This window comes from Nyctibius grandis, chromosome 5 (assembly GCF_013368605.1).
Source record: "Nyctibius grandis isolate bNycGra1 chromosome 5, bNycGra1.pri, whole genome shotgun sequence".
NCBI classification, from domain to species: Eukaryota; Metazoa; Chordata; class Aves; order Nyctibiiformes; family Nyctibiidae; genus Nyctibius; species Nyctibius grandis.
This window is the reverse complement of record NC_090662.1, coordinates 81096471-81117752: the sequence shown is the minus strand read 5'-3', so window position 1 is coordinate 81117752 and position 21282 is coordinate 81096471. Positions and strand designations below refer to the sequence as shown.

The window sequence follows — 21282 nt, the reverse complement described above, 5'->3', positions numbered from 1 at the left end:
CTAGGAAAAGCCAACTAGCTTAACTTAGGGAAGAGTTTTCTGGCTTAACCAATCATAAATGACTTATTTCCCATGGTGAGATCACTGGATCCCATCCTTACTGGTATGGGGAACCAAGCTGGGGACAGAACTTGAATTAACTCATATTTTCCTTGGTGTATTCTAATATGTTTTCTTTACTGACCAGCATCCGCTACTCCCAGATTCTCATTTACACTGTTAATGGAAAACAGGACCCACAGTCTTCCTGCATTTTACTCCTTTGCTTTCCGCAAACTTTTAATTGCAAGTTTCAGGAATAACATTTCTGACAGGAGTACACAAGTGACTATTTGCTAGCAAAGATGCATATTTTTTTCTTCAATCTCAAAAGTGTGATTTTACAAAGTAAAATCAGACCTTGATGATAAACTTGTGTGCGAAACAATATTAACAGTATTTCTTGGGAGCATCTCTCCAGATGAGGACAAGCAAGACACTAAACACTCCAGGACAAAAGGACATGAGTTAACTTCACTCCCCAGAGCAGGGACTCTATTGAACAAGATATACTGCCACACTGTTAAAACACTATTTTTCTTTTAGCATATTCATGGAATTAATTCATTAAAGTTGTACAAGCTTTTCAAAGATGTATGTGGCTATCTTCTGTCCCACCAGCATTTGGATTAAAAAACAAAATCAAACCAAGCACACCTTTTCCTATCACTAACTCATGTTGAAAGACTAACCAAATAGGTGAGGTTTATGACCATGATTTTTAAGCTTCTGCTACTCTTTGCCTTTTGCACTGTTTCAAATAATTCTTTCTCCACTACAGCTGCTTTCAAAAGCTTTCAATTTAAGGCATTCAAGGAAAATCACACTCTCTGTTTCTAAGCCATGTTTTGCTACTTTACAACCAGTTAAGATTCCTGTCCAGTTGTGTGTACACACACAAGAACAACACTGCCCACAATCTATTCAAGTATTCATATGAAGAACACACCCTGTTCTCCTTCTTCATAACCTGTGGGGTTTTTTCTTTTGCCTAACGTATCACACATCTCCAAGCCATCACTCATGGTTTAGCAGAGATGTTGTTACACCACACATGGATTCGTAAAACAATCCTGGTCTGGGATTCTTTGAAATGGAATCATCAGCAAGTGCCCTCATATCTATAGTTGGTAACATTTGTTTGATGAGTGTTTCATTTTAACTAATTTAGATAGAAAAATCCCCTGAAGAAGCCTACTGTGAAATGTTAGTCACAAAAAAACAGGTAGAGAGGGAGGATGCAGTGCCTTGCAGGTCTTTAAACCAAAACTGATTCAACGTTGGTACGCACAATTTAAGGCAGTCTAAGCAGTTAACAGCTGAAGAGCAATCTCATCTTTACAACGTTGCACAAACCCATATTGGAGTTTTTCCTGAATTTATCAGCAAGAAACCATTACAGCCATCATCTCTCAATATTATACACTACACAAACCTAAATGTTAATGACTACATACTTAAGTTCAAAACAAAACACAGATCAGTTTAGAAGGGCTGTCTTGGGGTTTGGTTGTGTTTTTTTTTTGTTGTTGTTGGTGGTGGTTTTTTTTTTATGCTAGCAGCTAAAGGAAAAAACAAAAGCCATTTTAAAACACATTCAGGAGTACATTGAGTTTTACCTTCTTCCCCCTTACACAACGTCAAGTTGTCAGAGGCTGATCACTGAAAGATTCAGCAAGCAGTCAGAGTTGGGCTTCGCTCAAAGTGGAATAAGAAGGGAGAGTAAAGAGGCTACTTTGTCTCATGAATGTCTATTTGGCACTGTTTACTGTGGGTGCCACAGAGTGTTGTTGGCACCATTTACGCTTACCACCAGTAAGGAATACACTCAAACTCAAATACCCCTAGGCACAGTAGAGAGAAAACACTATTAACAAAATTCATGGTCATTTAAGAGGTCTGTTTATTGGCTGCAGGGTCCAACGCTTTCTTCACTGCTGCCATATGCAAAGTCAACTCCATTTTTCGTGCACAAAGGTTCTCCTTGCTCTTTGTTCACAGGGCTCAGTACAGTGTCAGCATGATTTTCACCCTATCGTCTTTTAATTAACATTGATGATCAATGAGGCAAAAAAACCCCGAATCATGCAACATATGTTAGTCTGATAAAATTAAACTGAGAATATTTATATATTTACACAGAGAACGTTCAACATTGTAACCTGCTTGCAGCCTTGTATTATCTTAACCAAGCATCCAAAGAGATACATTCTGGTGTAAAATACTCTTTCATTTAAGGTTTGGTGTAAAAGCTACTTATTCCACAATGCCTTTAACTGGATTCTACCGCACCTATTTTTGACACACAACTTCTACACTCCAGCGCCACGCACTTTCAGTCACACCTCACAAAACAAGATAAGGCATTCGCCGATATCTGACTGCTGTGATCACAAGAAATCCATTTTGCAGAGCCTTCAGCCACGACCTTTGGAGACCATGAGAGTCTTTCAAACACAAAGGGTGAGTCTGTAGGAGACAGACGGTTCTTCCAAGAACTATAAACTTGTCATTTCTTGACGCTGCTACACACAACACAGATAGAATTTAAGACTACTTTATTAATTTCCTAAATAAAAATTTGTTCTTAAACCCCACTGGATAACAACAGGGCTTAGGCACTTCTGAAGATTTTAGCTTGTATCTATCTTTAATCAGGGGAAGATTTAGACTACAAAATATAGCACAAGCAATCATCTGGAAAGGGAAAAATTAATGATTGGCAAGGGGCACGTCAATAGTCTAAAACTGTACAGTATTTATGTGGACTCCACATCCATACAGAACTTCAGTGACCAGATGGGATTCTGTACACGAGGATCTGATGGAAGAAATCTGTCTGCAGAGCCAAGGACTTCCCTGTTTAAATTAAAACTTGGTGTAAGAATATACTTTGGAAAAACCATTTTACCGTGAAAAGTCGCCTGTGCAAACAATTCTCTTTTCTGGAAAGCACACCATGCCCAGAACTGGAAAAATAAGTAACAGCAATCCAGACCCCAACATGCTCAAGCCTTGTAAACAATGAAGACCAGGAGAATAAAAAGAGAAGGAAAATGAACCCACACAAACTGGATTAGCCAAGACAGCTGAAGGATTTGTGGCATTTCTAAAAACGGCTGCTTCTTTTACACAGAGACTTGGAACCCACCCCTGTGCTGGCTGGCAATAAGAGAATGCGATTTCACATATGGGGTAGTCTCTAAGGCAGAGCAATAATCTGCTAATACAAAATAATTGATTCAAGAGTTTGTTTTAAAAAACAAAGGCTTTTTAATGGTTAAATTGATAGCAGTGAAAAACCTGTTAAGGGTGAAAAGATTTACATCCTTGCATTTCACATCTATCAATATACATCATCTATGGACAGTTCAAGTGGTAAGCCTTGGTCTCCAGAGGGAGTTAATGGGCAGAAGGATGGAAGAAGTTAACTGAGTAATGAGGTATGGTGGGATTCTGTAAATAAATAAAGCTGTTCTGGAAAGCTTCCCAAATTTGTTAACCATGCTGCTTTCTCAAGCATCAACACAACTAATGAAAACCACTGTGCTCCAACAGTTAAGACACCGACAGCCATACAGCCTTTACGGCACACAGAACACACCAGTTCATTCCTCAGCAATTATTAAGTGGCCAACAGAGGCTCAAAATTGTTTACTGCTTAGGAGCTACAGAATTAAAAACCCCTCCAAATTAAAAGGGTGAGAGGTTCCTATTTAACATTCCCTTTTCTTTTTTGGTCTAGTGCTATAGCATGCTAGGGGCCCAGCTGTGCCATTTTGGCCCAAGCAAAACTCTGATCATCTTTCCTGTCAATCTGTCTATACAAGGACAATAAATTATGATTTAAGGGTTTGTTTAAAAGCAAAACAAAACATGGAATTTGTTTTCCCTACTTGATAACAGAAAGTGGGAACCAGGGGCTATACATAAGAAATCTAAGTCAGTTGTTTAGAGAAGGAATAACTGAGAATCTGGCACATCTACTTGTTTCTGAAAAGCACTATTGACATTCAGTAGACCTTTTGACCTCTGTTTTCTATGGATGTCCATCTGCGCACACCTGTAGCCCTTTTCTACTAAAAAAAGGTGAGAGTCTTCAATGTACCTATAGCATATCCACCAGCAGGATACAGTAAATCAACTGACATTTTTTAGGACATTTAAATTGCAGCCCTTCAAAAACTAGACATCAAAAGCCACCCACGTACATGTAACAAAGCACACAATACCTCCTGCATAGAAGATGTGGGATCTGAACTGTACTTTCTGTAACGTTGCCTTTATATTAACGTACTAGTTTAGAATCATTCTTCATTTGCTCTGAAATCTTACGCAGCAAGATTTGCTCAGTCTGTCAGACTACAAGAAATTAAACTACCTAAACGTAATACATGATACCAAGAAAGCATTACAAATTACTGTTGACTGAGCAGTATTTAGGCACCTACCACTCAGGTTCCAGTCTGGATACATTTCCTTTTCACGTGTGTTATTCCTCTTGCTATTTGACCGAAAGTTATCAATTGTCACTAATAATATGAATATTAACCCTCTCTCCCTTCCCTCCCCAATGGACATGTAAAGGAAAACTGAGCACTGATTTGCCCAGCCCAACAGTATGAAAGTGCAGAATAAGGAATATCTTGAGAGGCTTCAGAGTAGGACTGGTCTTCCAGCTGAAGAGTAGTTTAATTCTCAGTGTGGGCATAGGGAGAATATTTGTACCAACTGCCATTAGGCACATGACCTAGGGATCTCAGGTAAGCACCTAGGATGCCTAACAAGTTCCTTAAGAGGGCACTTCAGCTGCTGATTTAGGACTCCACCTCTCCCTCCAGCTCAGGAAGGAAGCCTAGGCACTCAAGTTACATGCCTCAGGTTAGACTGTGTGAACACACACACACAGGCACAACAGCACGCTCCCCGCAGAGTGGAGTTCAAAGGCTGCAACATGAAAAGGTGGCTGTGCTGGTAATGACAAAGTGAACTTTTTTCTAACGCTGTTGCAACGCATTTGAAGCGAACTGAAAACTGGTCAGCCGTCCCTGTCATGCACTCATGCTGCCCATGTTAGAAATGCCATCACTCTGCACTAAGGTGACTGCTTCCAGGCCTAGCCTCAAATAAAAAAAGACCTCCTTACCATGCTGGATTCACCACGCTGGGCTGAATGATAAATTTAAGTCTACCTTTATGCTGAAGTGGAGTTATTCCCATGGAACCTGGCCTGAGGGAAAAAAGCAGAAAGTCTGATTTGAGAGGTTAAGTCATCAGATGCTATTGAGAGAATAACAACAAAGCACTTCGGGAAAGGCTGGGTATGAGGGAGAAAAAAGTCCAGCCTCAGAGCACATGCCATTTGGTAACTATGGCAACAGTGTTAAGTTTAGGTGCTCAGAGTCTGAAAAGTGACAAAAATGGCATTCTTCACTCCCTCTCTGTGCGTGTACTGGAGTATCACATGCTCCAAGTGACATACTACCCCCATCCTTTGCTGTGCCAGTTACGCAGTTGTACATAAACTCAAGTATTGACTGGCTCCCAGATCAAAACAGTGAACCAGATTGCAGTAGTGTCAGTATTCAATCATTTAGCTTTCAAATGTCAAGGACAGAAGAGTTTTGCTATTTAGAGAAAGTTGCATTTTACCTGTAAACATAAGGCTTTTTTCCTGAGAGTTCCTGACACACAATTTTCAGACCTTCCACTATGCTATTTTCAGTCACTTTTCAGAGCAGAATTACATTTTGATCTTTTGTCTTTCAAGAAAATTCTCCGTGCTCTGGCATGTAACAGTACAACGGAACACTGCCAGGAGATGAAGAATCCGGGCAAGCTGCCCAACCATTAATCAGCCCTCATGCCCTCCTTGGCTACAAACGCTACCGCAAGGACAACTCTACATACTCTGAAGTCCAGTGCATGCAGGAGGATGTAGGTTATTGGTAAGGTTTTTAGGTTTTGGAGTCCAATTATGGCCTCCTATTTTTCCATTTCAGACTCAAACTCGTATCAGCTTGGCTAACAGAGAGAGACAAGCAGCATTAGTTCTGGATATGAGCCTCGGCTTTACTATAGCAGCACATTTTAGCCTTCTTTTCACTGGCTCATTTTCTTAGCCAGTTCTTGAGGATGAAAATGTTGCTGTTCTTTGGTAGATACGGAAATCTGTCAGCAGAGTTCACCTGTCCTAGCACTGACACATGAACAAATGGGAACATTTTCAGCCTCTTTTAAGCTCTGACTTGACCCACTGCATGGACCAAAACGGCGATGTATCTTTGTAGCATTTTTTTCCTTTTCCTCCATCAATAGGAAATTATTCTCTCATTCTTTCAATCCCCACATGCACACACATGCACTCACACACACATTAAGCCAAACCGACCAGGAGAGTATATAGGCAAGAGTCTATGGAACGACGTTCCTTAGTACATCATTATGAAATTCTCTGGTTGTTCCTCTCAAAGAATATAAAGTTTAACACATTCTGTACATATTGTTGGTTTCTGAGTTATAAAGTAAACACAGTAACAAACTGTCCATAAAGCGTTGACTCGTTTTAAACACAGCCCCTTCTCATTTTATCTTGCTGAAAGTCCTCTTCCAGTCAGAAACACTCACATGATGTACTGCAAGTGTGCATACAGTGTATGACAGCAGAGGAAGGAAGAAAGAGGCACTTTTGATCGGCTGGTATTCTTGGACTTCCCTTTTTCCTGCGGAGGTTTATGTTCCTGACACCAGGTGGTAGTGTTAGCACAGAAAACCGCTGTGGTTAGGCACTTGGCAACAAGGCTCCAAGGCAGTGCCTGCTCTCTGCTATGTCATCAGAATTGGTTTCTGCCGCACTTCCAGGATATCTGGGCAAGGGAGAGAAACAAAGAGATACAGCAATCTTAGGAGGCTCCTGAAAGCACCACGGTACCAGAAAGCACGAACTGATGATGCAACTGTGGACTGCAGCACAGTTCCCCTGTTATGCTGCTAAAGGAATTTAAAACACGAGTATGCGACTTTGCCTATTAAAAGTCCAATTTAATTCCTCCCCAGCTGCATCCTAGTTGAAAGATGGTAAGGAACAAATATATCCCATCACGTAGAGATGACGGCTGATCTACTAAGTATAATTTATAGTGGGATGAAGCAACGTGTCAGGCAGAGTGGTGTAATCGTCCAGAGAAACAAGTGGAAGTGCCGTTACAGGAGATGCCAAGAGTTTTCCCTTTCTTCAAGGGAGAAATGCACCATCCCCAAGACCCTTAGAGAGGCTTTTGGCTCTGAAGATGTGGGTACAAATAATTCAACTGTTTCATCTATTCTATACCCCGAAGCCTACATTTCTGCATTCAAAAAGCTGCCACAAAACCCACTCCTTTTGTTGACTCCTGAGTTCCATATTTTCCAAATGTGACAGAATATGAACCTGTAAAATATCTGCCATAATCATCATAGTCATAATCTTTCCAAATGTGGACAGTAAAACCAGCATGCTGGCACGGCAGCACATAGAAATATCTGGAAACTGGGCTACTATGTCCTTTTCAAGGCTACACAGAGAATAAAGAACATGGGAAAAGGGAGCAAGCACCTAATTAAGAGGCTGATCACATACAGCTGCACAAAGAGGATGACGTGAGTAAAAATTGATTCACAGCTCCAGAGGGCTCTAGCCACACTTGCAAAGAATGAAACACGGCGGATTGAGTCCAGTGAAGGGCCACAAAGATGATTAAGGGATTGGAACATTTTACATACAAGGAAAGGCTGAGAGAACTGGGATTATCTAGCATGGAGAGAAGGCTCAGAGTGAAGGAAGTCTTATCAATATGCATAAACTCCAGACATTTTAAAATGTACTTCGATCACTATCACTTGGATTTTATTTTCTTAGTACAGGCTTCCTAAACTACCCAAGGGAGATGAGCATCTTTCCCTCTTCACCCTGCCCCACATGTAATGCTCCTGCTTGCTGGAAAGCTGCCACTGGTGCAAATGTATTAATTATGAAAAGGCACTGGAAACGGGCTCGACCTGATGTGCAAAGCAAAAGCAAACACGGGCAGTGAAAAACTGCAGATTTTAAAATTCTGCCTTACAGCCCAGACATTTCATTTCTCTGCATCTCAATATATACACCAACTCCTGCAAACTTATGTTAAACAAATGAAGTCTCAGAGAGGATGTTCAAGCTCAAAGCAAATATTTGAGCATGGAGGCATTTATGCAACCCACTTGAGTAAGTATTAAATGCCAGCAGGAACAATACAACTTCTGTGAACTCCAAAATGCCTGTGGTGAGAAAGGAAGTGAGCTTGGTAACTCCAGCTAACTAGCTGTAAGATTATCAACACAATTATCATAAGGAATAATTACGTATTTTGCTGAAACATTTTTCAAAATCCACCCTTAATTACAGAGGATCAGTTTTTACTGGAATCTGTAATTTCTTCTAAATTGAAAAAAATCCCTACATACAGTGAAAGGGCAAATGCAGAAACACCTCTTTGCTAAGTATAATTTCCACTTCTACCTTACCAGCTACATTTTCCTTCTCTGTAGAGTAAAAGCCAGTCTACTTTTGCAACAGGCTCTGAGATCTCAGCCTCCAAATGAGGACAAGACAGCAGCTGTTGCTGTTACTGTTACGCTAGCATAATACAACCGACGACATTAATACCCATGTTATCTTCTCATCTCTTCTAGCAGCAGAGTAAACTGTTTAACAACAGGTTTCCTAAGTCCTTTCCTTTTAGCTACCTTTCAGGAACAGTCTAGAAATAACCACTGTGTAAATAGATTGGTTTTGTTTTCAGGCGTGTTCCCTTTTTAGACCCAGACAAGAAAAAGCAGGCACTGATCCAAAGCCCACAATCTGGACAAACCTATTCAGAAGTCATCCCATCTGCTGGATGCAAAGAGAAGGAAAAAGATTAAGTTCTTAGAGGAAGTAACAGTTATAAGGATCTTCCAAGGTTAGAGATACGACTTTACATTGCTCTAGGATCATAACTTTATTCTGGTCCAGATTTTGGAGCTGAGCAATAGTTTTGCATAAGATACTGCTGTGCAGCTGGATCAAACTTTCTTTCTGCCCATGACGATCAATGAGAAGGCATTTTAGGGCTTCACTTTGGAAGAATGAAGAGAGTGGATAGTAACAGTAGTAATGTCTATAGGAAAGAAACTGACACTGCATTTAGACAGAGGAGAGAGCCCCTAGCCACTGCTGCTTTCTCAGTTTTCAGTCGTATCTCAAGAGTCCCCCACGGGCACCCTCATACTGCAAGCTGTATCCATGAAAGCTAGCAGGCTTGCTGACAGACAGAGTTCAAACAGACCAGTCGTTTTCTCTAGTCCACCTGTATTTGTAGGCAGACAAGAGTTATCTGGATGAAAATCAAAGCTTCAGTACTGCCTGCAGATGGTAAAACCCAACTTGAGTTGGCCGTCATCAATGTAGTAATTGGCACAGCCAGACCAACAACGCATGGGACTCTGATTATTATTCATGGTAGAACACACAACCACCATTGTGTCTAGTTAAAGACACTGGGCACCTGACAGATTTATGGGCATCAGTGTGGGCACTTTGATCAGTCCAAGCAACTTACATGAAAACTAAATAAGAGTCAAAATTGGCAACGGAAGTCACTCCAAATTCCAGAGCTGCCTTTCTGTAACCCTCTCAGTCACTGGCCTCTGCTACAACTATTGCTGTCAGTGGATGGGCTCACAATGAGTTGCCTTGCACTCAGGAGATGGATAAAGTTTGAATTCCAGTCTTAACGCAACTAGTGTTCCTCTAGAAGTTTGTTAGAACAATCTACCAACTTGTTTGAATCGTCACCAACCAAAACCAGCCCAAAGCCAGAGAACAGGCTGTCATCAATCCACTTGCTCACAATGATTTGCTGCTGTAGTATTTTCCTTACAGAGAAATACTTGTTCCTCTATCTTAGTAGCAAGATTCCACAACACAGAAGGCTGTCTTGGAATCAAAGGACTCTCTGGTTATGCATAATACACGTTAAAATTCACCTGTTAAAATTCGATGCAATGGCAAAGTGATGTAAGTTAAGTGTGCATAGAGTAGAAAGTTTTCATCTGTTCTGTTCAGCTTCAGCCACGAGCCCACCAGAGACCGTCCTGTTCCAGATAAGGACCGCGACCGCAGATTTGTCGCATTGTGCAGATCTGTAAAGGTAGAAGACAACAGTGCTTAAAGTTATATTTTCTGTGTTTTATTAGAAGACTCAATGAAAGCTTCTGACAGTCAAAAAAAGAAAAGCCTACTATTCATTGTCTAGAGAGAAATCACATGCAGGTCACTATTATTACTATTTTTTTTTTTTTTTTTTTAATCACTCAGATCTTGCCTGGCACAGAATTCACCATTTGCATTGAAGCTAATGAATTATATCAGCAGCTGGCAGCAGTAGTAAACCATTATCCACTAATAGACCAGCCAGGAGAGGGAATGAAGCCTTTGCTATCACACTGCACAAGCAGAATCCTAACCCAGCCTTCTCTCATATACAAAATAATAGAATATCCCTACAATTAAGCAGTTACTCATGCAGAAACTCACAAGCATAAGAGAAAGAAAATTGTATCTTATGAAGAAAACTGACATCTACAAGACAAGGGGAGAGTCAACATTAATAAGCCAGTTCACTGCAGATTTCCATGCATCTCCCAAGCCAAACCTGGGACCCTTCAGCAGCGCCATTCTTCCCATAATTAGTTTAGAGGTCCACAAATAACTTTTAAAACAAAAGGATGCTGAATCCACTGTAGGCTAGAGGTGGGGTTTATAGATGCAGGTCCCTCCCACAGCCAGGAATGCACATGCCATATGTTTTGAGTGTTTCTAAACTTTCCCTCCATTCCCCTGTAAAACTCAGCCCTGTCCCACGTGCTAAAAGCAGATGCTGAAGTGAACAGAACAATTCTGGTCCAGATCGATCCAAGCTCTGGGACTCATTTGTTTAAAAATGGGTCTGATCCACACAAAAAGGTCCTAGCACAGGAAAAATACACAGTGGCAGCTACTCTAGCAAGATGCCTAACAAGGCAGGAGGAAAAAAAAACCTGTTTTCCCTCCTTCCCTATAAATGTGTATAACCAAGCAGTCTATTCCCTTCCCCCACACATTGCCACTATGCCAAAAGCACTATGGTGATGAGGTCAGAAGGACCTGGCTCCGGTAGCTGGAATAAGTACAATTCTCCTGTTGTGTCATATTTGCACACAGCAAAAGTGAAGTGGGGCCTCATGGGCTGCTCCTATCCACAACAGGCCTGTCCGCACTGGGGGCAGGTCTGCGGCAGCACCGGCCAGACCAAGGACGCTGCTGATCTTTAGACAACCAAGTTTTCTTCCACCCACAAAGCCAAGATGCACCCAAATGTCTCTGCTTCTACAGTTCACCCAGTGATGGGCTTTTTCAAGTCAGCTTTTTCCCTCCAAAACAAGAGAATTTCACCACTGCAGCTCCTGAGCAAACACAGATAAGGACACTCAGGTTTCTGAAATTTGTAAATAAATCTCATTTTAGTTACTTCTCCTTCTAGAAACCTCATCTTTGAATAAATTAAATTTCCTAGCATAAGCTGTTAAAATATTCCTCTATTATTAGGACCAGGAACAAAAAGGTCAAAACGTTTAAAGCTAAGTGAAACCACACTTCTCAGTATTTTATATGCGTGCTATAAAATGTCTGGAAAACCTGGAATTTGTTTACTTCTGTAGATATATTAGAAGGAAAAGAAAACAAAAATAATAAGAATGTTCATCATTATGACTAAGTACGCTAGGATCAGACCCTGCAAAACAATACTGAGCAGACACTACCATCACCCATGAGGGCTGCTGGATAAAATGCTTTGAACTCCATTCTACCCTGTACAACCTCCAGGAAAAAGGGAAAAAGATATCAAAAGCAGGACTCCATCTGGGAAAGATGCCCTTCTCCCCACACTACAGAGTAATTGACCCAAACTCTACCCTTTTCCTAGGAAAACATGCTAAAACACATCTCAATTGAAGTAACAGATGTTTTGACAAGGCAAATTAAGGAAAAAGAGATGAGGAAAGGCTTCTATTGATAGAACCTTGAATTAGTTACAACCAGTTAAAGTTGCATAGAATTTGAACTAAACATTATCACTTAAGCTTGGTTTTTTAATGTGCAATTCCTCATTAGCTAAGCTGATCCAGTTCCCCTGATCGGCAATACCTTCGCTACTACAAACAGAACTTGTGACCTGGAAACTACCTTTGTGTCTATCTGTTAGCATGCCAACAGATAATTAGATTTTTTGGCTTTTCTACTCAATTGTTTTTAAACAAATGAAAAGCAGTTTGGACTTCAACATCTGTGAGCTTCCCACCTAAAAAAACTGCGATATGATTGGATTTATATGCTATATTCTGAATCAGAGTAAATTTTTTATCTTGTTGGTTGTTTCATACTGAGTAATTAGAATTCAAAGGAATAGTTTCACAAGGCGTTAAACCATTATATAAACACATTCGTAAGGTTTTCTTTTTAGAGAGTTCAGAAGTGATATAAAAAGGCCTAAACTACAGGCCTCAGCATCCTTTTAGTGAACCAAAGTTGACTTCTGAGTGAACTGGTCGATCAGCATCATATCAGCATGAATATAACCATGGGAATCATCACTGGAAACTATCAAAGCTAGAAATAGAATAGTCAAAACAAAACTCCTCAGATGCGCCCGGGATCCTGGCCAGATCCGGGACACCCCGGAGTGAGGAAGCCAGCCTACCAGATGTTTCTGTGCATTTTGATATATAGATTTGTTTGTTAACCTGTATAAAAGCTGGACCCTCTCACAGCGACAACAGAGACCTCACCTACGAGTGGACGCACTGCGTAGGATTTCCCAATTGCCGGCAGCGGTTCTCCGATCCTTCGCTGTGACAGGGTCTCCCCAGCTGAAGCACGGATCCGGATGATGGTAAAGTATTAGGGCAACTGGTGATGTATCTTTCTTAACCACTACGCTTAATTCTCTGTAGTAATGACTAGGTGCATTACCTTGCTTTGTTTTGTTCTTGCTGTATTTCCCTTATTATTTTATTGCTGCTTTCTTTTTTTTTTTGCTGCTTTAAACTAAAGTGAAGGTAAGCTTATCTTTTGAACCTGGTGTCTGTGTCCTTTGTGCTGACCCCGTCCACTGGCAAAACAAGAAGTGATCCAAAGCCAGCTGAAGTAAATGCCTTTTCACAGACTTTAACCGACTCTGGATCAAATCAGGGAATTCAGAAAACTTGTCCATGAGAGTATGCTCTACCCCACTACATTGTGATACCTGGAAGAGTGCCACCTGAGAGCGTGGTATCTGTGAAAGGGGAAGGATCTTTCCTGCTCAACTTTCACTCAAATGGGTCAATATAAAAGGGGGAGATAAGTTTTAAACTATGTAGGAATTGTTGGTCTCCAGCCTTCAAACAGATGCTAAGCCTGTGAATAACCTCAATTTCAGAGCGGCACTGGCATTGGACTTTCTGTGGAGCTAGGTTTTTCACACTGCAAACCTTTTAGAAAATCCAGCATTGGGATCCCTTTCCGTAGCTCTGTGCCCTCCTCAGACAAGTCTGTTTAGCTGATATTACTTCTCTCACCTCCGCCATCATCATCTCTGAAGAACTCCTCACTGTCATTTGCTGAGTGGGATTTTTTCATCTCAGCAATTCGATTTCGGGGCACTTTTCTCTTGAGGGATGGGGAAAAAAAGGATGGACGATTGTTGCGTTCTGGGGTTGGTGGTGTGCTGAAAGAAGTGACCTGAAAGGGAAATAGAAGAAATGCTAGAGAAAGTTTTGTTTAAAGAGTTCTGTGCTTCTAGTAAGAAATGATCAGTCTCAAATATGTGCCATGAGGCAGTCACATGTGTAAAAATCTGAATCATGACTGGTGCCTAGCTGTAAGTTTTATCAGAGTGGCCAGAGAAAGTCAACTGAACAGTCATCTCAGCTTCAGGATGCTCATCAAGATGAAAATACTGTGATATATCATCACCCTCAACTATTACGAGAATAATGAAAAACCTCTCTCCTCAGCTGACCACTTTTAACAAGGATTTATAGTCATAAAGGAACAAAATACAGATTAATAATTTAGGCACCACGAATGTCAATCTTATTTTTGCATGTTGAAATTCAGAAGACTTAATAGGCTAAGAATGTATTGTACTGAACATACTAAAATTGTGCATCTTCATTTCTTTGGCAAATACAAGGTAGTAGTTTCCCTGCCTAGAAGGATGCCACATGGGATTACTGTGAAAGGTCACGGTGTCTCCGTGAAACAGGGTCACAAGGCAATTACTTAACCCAAGATGCTGATGCAAAAGTGAAGTCAATGTACAATTATATTTATATCATATTTCAATATGGGATAGGAAAAAACAAGTTGAGAGGCCCCTGATGATTTGGTTAGTCTAAGTGATTACAAATACAAGGATATAATTGTCTGTGGTGAAACACAGGTTAGGGATGAAACTATAGAGACATTCATCCTTCAGAGCAGTAGTTGCTCTTGTGTAAACCACAATTATAGTCAACCATATCTGTTTCAGAAAGAATTGAAATGCAATGCTTATGTACTGTTCTGGTAGTAATATTTTAATAGTTTCATTTCAAATGAAAAAAAATAGGGATAACTACTTCACTAATGGAGTTGAACAACTTCTACCTCATCCTTTCTTCTTCACAAAGTTGATTTAATAATCCCATAACTCTTCCTGAGATGGGACTGATATTGCTCACATCTGTCCATACAAATAAGGAGGGAGATGACATGTGAGGATGACAGACAAGCCAGGCTGGTGTTGCACTGCAAAAATACTCTACGTCGATCCTGTCATTAATGAAGAAAAAAACCAAACAAAAAAAAAAAAAACAAACCCAAAAAGCTCCCAAAAATCAGAAGCGTTCTACCACCCAACTGACTCTCTCTTTAATGCACTTGATCTCTAATTTGTGCTTGTCTCTATTTTTATTTCTGAAGTCATTTCATATCACACCTGGACAGAAAACCAGAAACAGACAAACCACCATTAAAACCATTAGCAAAAAGCAATGATAATACATTATCGCATGTATTTTGACATTTTCCACTTGACACTGGAAATCTCAGAGCCAAAAGTTCAGGAAGTCCCTCCAGGCCTGATTTCTCCAGGCTGTATCTCCACAGTAGAGAGCAAGCACATTCCATTAACGTGCTCTCTGCTGGCAACTCATTTTGCCTTTTATGAAGCCAGAAACAAAAATCACACAACTTGAATGGAGACCTTTAGAAGCAGTTCTGCAGACCTTTAAACTACACAGGTTAGCTATGTGTCCTGGTTTCGCAGGGATAAAATTATAGAATCATTTTTCTGTTACATTTCATTTCAGTTTGTGTCCAGCCATGGTGATCAAGGCCCTTAGCAGTTAAATCCAGGGCAGCTGACCCAGGCTTGCCCACAGCTGTGTTCTATAACATTAACATCAGGTTCACTATAAATGGGAAAGCTGCTAGGGAGGGGGGAGCTTCTTTGCTCTTTTTTTTTTCTCTCCCTTTTTCTCCTTCTCCTCTCTTCTCAATGTTTGCTATTCCTGGAGGGACTTGCTACCACTCTACGAGCTAAGTATAACTCTGTGTCTTTTGTATTAGTATTGATAATGGTTTTCTTATTTTATTAAATCTGTTTAAATTTCAACCCACGAGTCTCCCTCCTTTTCCCAATTCCCCTTCTCAATCGGGGAGGGGACACTGGGTGATAGAACAACTGGTTATTGTTTAGCTCTGGGCGTGGGCTAAATGGAGACACTATGTTACACAGGAAACCAGACTAGAATCCATCAGGAACTTCCCAGCCCAGGTCAGGACACATCTGTGCAGGTATTTTGAAGGCACATTGCCTAATCCCCATTAGCTAGGTAAAATGTCTGCCTTAATCAAAAACAAGGCTCAGCACTGAATAAGGGCAAAATCAGCATCTATGGACTAATTCTATTGGTATGTTACTGCACTTGCATTAAAATTAAGCAGATGCATAAAAATGGTACTGCATGGTACCATGTAGAATGGTAATCTTTGCTTTAATATTATACAGGCTTCACATCAGCAGCATTCACCGGTGGCAGTATCTCCTAACAGTACCATTTCTTGTGAGATTTAGCAAGCAACCTACGTAACTCACGAATTCCATGTTTCTAGGTAAATCCCATCTTGTACAGAAATGGAATCTATTAATTTTCAGAGAAAACAGGCAGAATCATCATTTTCCCTGGCATCAACACTGCTGTTGTTTCAACAAAACACTCCTCCAGAAGGAGGACTATGAATCATGCAGTCATCTCTGTACTCAGTATTTGCTCAAGGGAAACCACTAAAAATCCATCTGCATTTCCAAATACACACAGGCAAAACTAAGTTCAGAACCTTGATGTGAGTTAATCCCAACTTCAGTCCATCTACTGGCTTTGAAACAAAACATGTTCATGCTTAACTGTAAGTCAGTATTTATGTCTGCTACTTACTCTCTCATGCAGTGGAGATTCTGGATTTGAATCTTCTTCTGTCCCATATGGTGAAGTGTCACCAGTAGAAACTCTACTCACTGCCATCTCCGCATGTCCTTTCCCTTGTGGCCCTTTCATTCGGACAAATTCCATGTTGTTATATTTATAAAAGCCAAAAGACATTTTTTGAGCCATCTTAGCTGCAACACTCACCTACAATGCATCAAAACAGGAGAGAAAACCATGTAATATCATCTCCATGTTTCAAAAAAAATAACATTCTCTGAAAGCAATTATCTAAGAATGAGTCAAAAACATAATGGATAATGATCATTATCTTGATTCTTAAGCAGCACTTTCAGCCACAATCTGAAGTGTTTTCCAAAAGGGAGGCAATTTTACAGATACAAAAAAAGAGGCCCAGAGAAGAGTCAACTCCTTCAGCTATCCAAAAAAGCAGAGTTACCCAATGGCACGCTGAGATAAAATAAAAGGCTTTTATCCAGACCCACACAATGTGGCACACCACAGCACAAGCAGGCACGTGCACAACTCAGCCTGTGAAGGGACACTCATTTAAGTCCAAAAAGCAACAGACACGCACACAAGATGCCCCAAACTAGCAAAGCACACTGCACAATTCTGGCACTACTTTGTGGCAAGTCAATTCAGACATTTCTGTGTCCATATTGTCAAGCCCAAAGCGTAACCAGCCCCCATGCACAACTAACCTGCATCGCTTTGCTCACCGCAAAACCCTGACAGCTTTCGAACCCTCTCAACAGACAGAAGGGCTCATTTTCCAGTTAACACAACTGAACTGAAAAGTGAACTGAGAACTGAAAAAAGGAACAGACCAATATGAAAACAGTCAAGGTTTTGCCAAGTGAAATAAGTAGGACTTATCCATAAGTTTAAGTGGTTTATCACAACTTTCAGCAGTTTATCGCCTGAAAGGGCCAAGATGCTCATTGTGTAACGCAACTCGTACTGTACTAAGAATTAACAGACACAACTGAAATCAAGTAACCTTCAAAAGCATAGAGAGCTTTCTTCTGTTCTGTTAAAAGAAAGGTCAAATTTCAAGTTTTTTCTTTGGCCATAATTGAGTATTTGAAGATCTAACAATTTTGTTTCATCTAACAAAACAATGTAAAGTAGCAGCATGGTCAAACAAGACACTCGTAGACTACGAGGTGACATTACCACATCAAATCTTGTCTTTCTACTGCAAGGCTTTCTTCTTATTTTGACTTTAGTAATTCTGCATTCCCATGTATTTTCATAACCCACCTGCTGATTGTGAGAGGCCATAAGATGATGGTGGGACAGAGAAACAATTTCAGTTTCATGTTCTCTGGAAAAACTGCTTTAAGAGTATAAGTTACTCACATTCAAAACAGGGAGAAGGGAAATTATGCAGGACCTCTCCTGAAGAGGGCAGGAAGAAAGGGAAATGAAGTTTACAGTCACAATAGATATTGGTGGTGTTTTGTTATTTGGTTGTGTGGGGGTTTTTTTTGTTTTTTTTTTTTTTTTTTTTAAAACCCTCCAGACTGTCTTCATAGCACGCAGAGAAGTTTATTGGCTCTTGCACTCTCTTGACTTCAGCACTAAGTACTGAATTTGAAGCTGAAAGTGCTGGCATTTCATGTTTCTATAGGAAAGCAAAGAAAGCTTCCTTCTGTGGCAGTGAAACTACAGTGGCCTGTTAAAAATACCACGAGTATAAAACAAACTAAAGGAAAACACGTTTTACATACAGCAACGTGGTTATCAGAGTTTAAGATCTCCCTGAAAGACATGCCTTCTCTGAAGTAACCAGAAATATCTATGACCTTTCAAGAAAATGAAGGGGCTCCCAGAACTCTTGTTCAGATCCATTCCTGTGTCACGCTCTTGGCTACTTATCAACTTCACTCTTTTTGGCAAACACCGGAGTAACACATCCTGATCTGAGCACTCTCAGCTGTCCGAGTCAAAAGCACTAGCTTTTGGGTAACTTTCAAAGCCAAAAAGGACAGACTATGATGCAGATGATCTAAGTGGACAAAAAGCTAACAGCCTCAGCAGCTAATTAAAACTGTGGTCAGAGTATCATTGTTGCAAAAGATGTTGTCTTTCAGAAGTGCCTTACCCTGTTGTCATAGACCTTCTTGAGTGCTTCATAGCGTATGGACCCCTGAAAAATCACCCCTTGGAAGGTGTTGCTTTTGTCACTGGCCACCAGCTCCACACAGACCATTTCTCCTTCTCCCACAGTCATGTCGCTGAAAACCTGCCAAAGATGCAAGATGAAACACTTCAAGGCAAACTGCATCTGTTAAAGTTCAAATATATTCAGATTCCCATGGTTCTCCTTAGGCTCAAGGCACCTTCAACGTAAACGGGAGAAAACAAAGGAGCTGTATGTTCCACCCCAGCCTTCCAGAAACCAGACTTCAGGCAATGCACACTGCAAATCATGTGTTGAGATAAGCAGCTCTCACATCAGCCTGTCTTGCTTTAACCCATCATAAAGACAGATGCTAAAATCCAGCTTTAAGCTCAGTTTTCAAACATTAAAGAAAGATGAAGGTCAAATAAAATAAAATAAAAACTACTGGAAGATAATCCTCAATTAGCCAAGAACATTTGTTCAAAAGGTACAAGAAAATAGCTAATCAGAACATAAGACTAGAATAGGACAAAACTGCTGCTGCAAAAAGGAACTCACCTCTTCAAAACTGTCAATCATGAAGAATATGTTGGGGTAGCTGATCTTTGACTCCTCTCCTTTGCTGTCCATTGGGTGTTTGCTAGGAGATGCAAACACTTGCTGAGAAAGATATGGGAAAAAAAAAAAATACATCTTCTGAGTTAAGTGTGCTCAGGAACGGACACACTGAACACCAGGCAAGCAATATCAAAACACCACAGTCCAACACTGCTCAGTCAGCCAACATTTTAACTTGCACTAGAGATGTTGGACACCCTGCAAGCAAAGCCGAGTTGGTTTCTGACTATAGCCTGTTTTGCAATAATGATAACACTTGTGAAATCCTTCACATGCAAGTTATCAAATACTGGTTACTCCTCAGCAAATGTCCCTGTGTGTACCTGACCTCTCACCATCCTATGGTACAGCTAAGGTATCCTCCTTTTCAGTAACAGAGAAAACCATCTTGAGCTGCCTTTAAGTTACTGCAACATGCTGTAAAGTAAAAAGCACACACAGCAAGAAAGTTACTGCAGAATAGTTGATCTAACATTGTTTGTACAGTTAATTTCATTGCTATTGTTTGCTTAGTACCATGATAAGATCAACATCACTCAGGAAAGGGAACCATGGCCCTCAGGAGGACAAGCACTTGATTTCTCATCCTCATCTTCTGCTTCTGTTTCTTTCTGTATCCATTGTGCTTCCTCTTGCTCGTTCCTCCCTCTGAAGCAGTTCCTGAACTCCTTTGGTCACTTCACTCCTCAAAACAACCGATGTTTAAATAGCTAAAGGCATTCCAACAAGATTAATAAGCAGGTAAAGAGGGAGAAGAATTCATACCAAATAGCTTGCTTTGCTTCCACCTCTGTTTACAAACAAAGCTTTGAATTAAAGAAACCTGTCAAATCTTAGCCTGCTGCGAATGTGTTGAAAGCTCTGAATCTGCCCAGATGGTCAGGCTTGTGATACTCTTCCTACAAACCATTCAACACAAAACCTGACTAAGAGGAGGATATTAGATATTCATGAGATGGTTGCTTTTCCTTATTTGTACTTATGAAGTCTACATGCACATTTAAATATAGATTATTAAAAAGAAAGGTTGCTTCATGACAAGAAACAGCATTAGAAAGTAACAAGACTCCTCAAAGATGACACTGGCGCCAATGCCTGAAACAAGGTCATCTTCCAGGCATCCTAGTTCTCATGCCATCCAATGTAAAGCAAAAAAAAAAAAAAAACAAACCCAAACTCATCTCCAGTCAGACACACCTGAGGAAAACAGAGTTTGTAGAGATCTTACTGTTAAGCCAGCATAGAATCAATGTAGTCTGCAAAATAATTTAGGGGAAAGTCAGCCTTTTTTACACTGGTTTTGTGCCTTAGGTACTCTACTGGTATGAACATAGTAGCTTTGTCATAGATCTGGAGTAACCCAGCAAGTCCTATGCCTGAATAGGGCTTCTACCTATTCAACATCTGGCTGCACACTGACAGGATAATATATGCTTTCTAAAGCAAGAACCATCAGGGCAGTAACACAGATCCAAAAAAGTTGGCTTTTGTTCATTTAAAACTAAGAGCCTCAATGGTGCATGTTACAATGAAATGCCCTACAGCAAATACGTTTTCCACAGTATATGGAATTGCCTTTTCTCTTTCCATAGATCAACTTAATGATGTTGAAATGTTACTAGTATGTCTTGCTAAGTTTTAATGTGTGCTGAGTTTCTCCTAGAAAAGGGGAGACAAAGAAAAATTTATAAGCAGTCTCACAGTATGAGCCCCTAGGAATGAGGAACAGAAAACCCCCTCCTTATTCCGAACACTGCTCACACACAGTGCGGGCAGGTCTATCATCCTCATCTTCCTAGTTTTCAAATCTGCACACAATATTTACAGATTTTTCTCAAAAGAATGTTGCAGAAGTTAACTCAGGGTGAAATTTGGACTAGTAAACAGTAGAAACTGCAATGAGAAATAAAAGGCTTACATCAGTG

General features: G+C 40.4%; 1 protein-coding gene across 4 annotated transcripts in view; it reads right to left on the bottom strand.

Annotated features, from left to right (window-relative positions):
* Window positions 1–1802: 1802 nt before the first annotated feature.
* Window positions 1803–21282, bottom strand: part of KIAA0930 (KIAA0930 ortholog) — a 76605-nt gene continuing 57125 nt past the window's right edge. For 2 of the 4 annotated variants that reach the window (XM_068402115.1, XM_068402116.1), the window contains exons 5-10: window positions 19298–19399; window positions 18719–18859; window positions 16600–16794; window positions 13696–13858; window positions 10084–10239; window positions 1803–6905 (exon numbers count right to left, since the gene is read on the bottom strand). In XM_068402115.1, coding sequence (XP_068258216.1) covers window positions 6865–6905; window positions 10084–10239; window positions 13696–13858; window positions 16600–16794; window positions 18719–18859; window positions 19298–19399 — 798 coding nt within the window. In that variant the 3' untranslated portion in view covers window positions 1803–6864. The remainder of the gene's footprint in view (window positions 6906–10083; window positions 10240–13695; window positions 13859–16599; window positions 16795–18718; window positions 18860–19297; window positions 19400–21282) is intronic. The other 2 variants (XR_011048268.1, XR_011048267.1) reach the window with 2 other exon arrangements.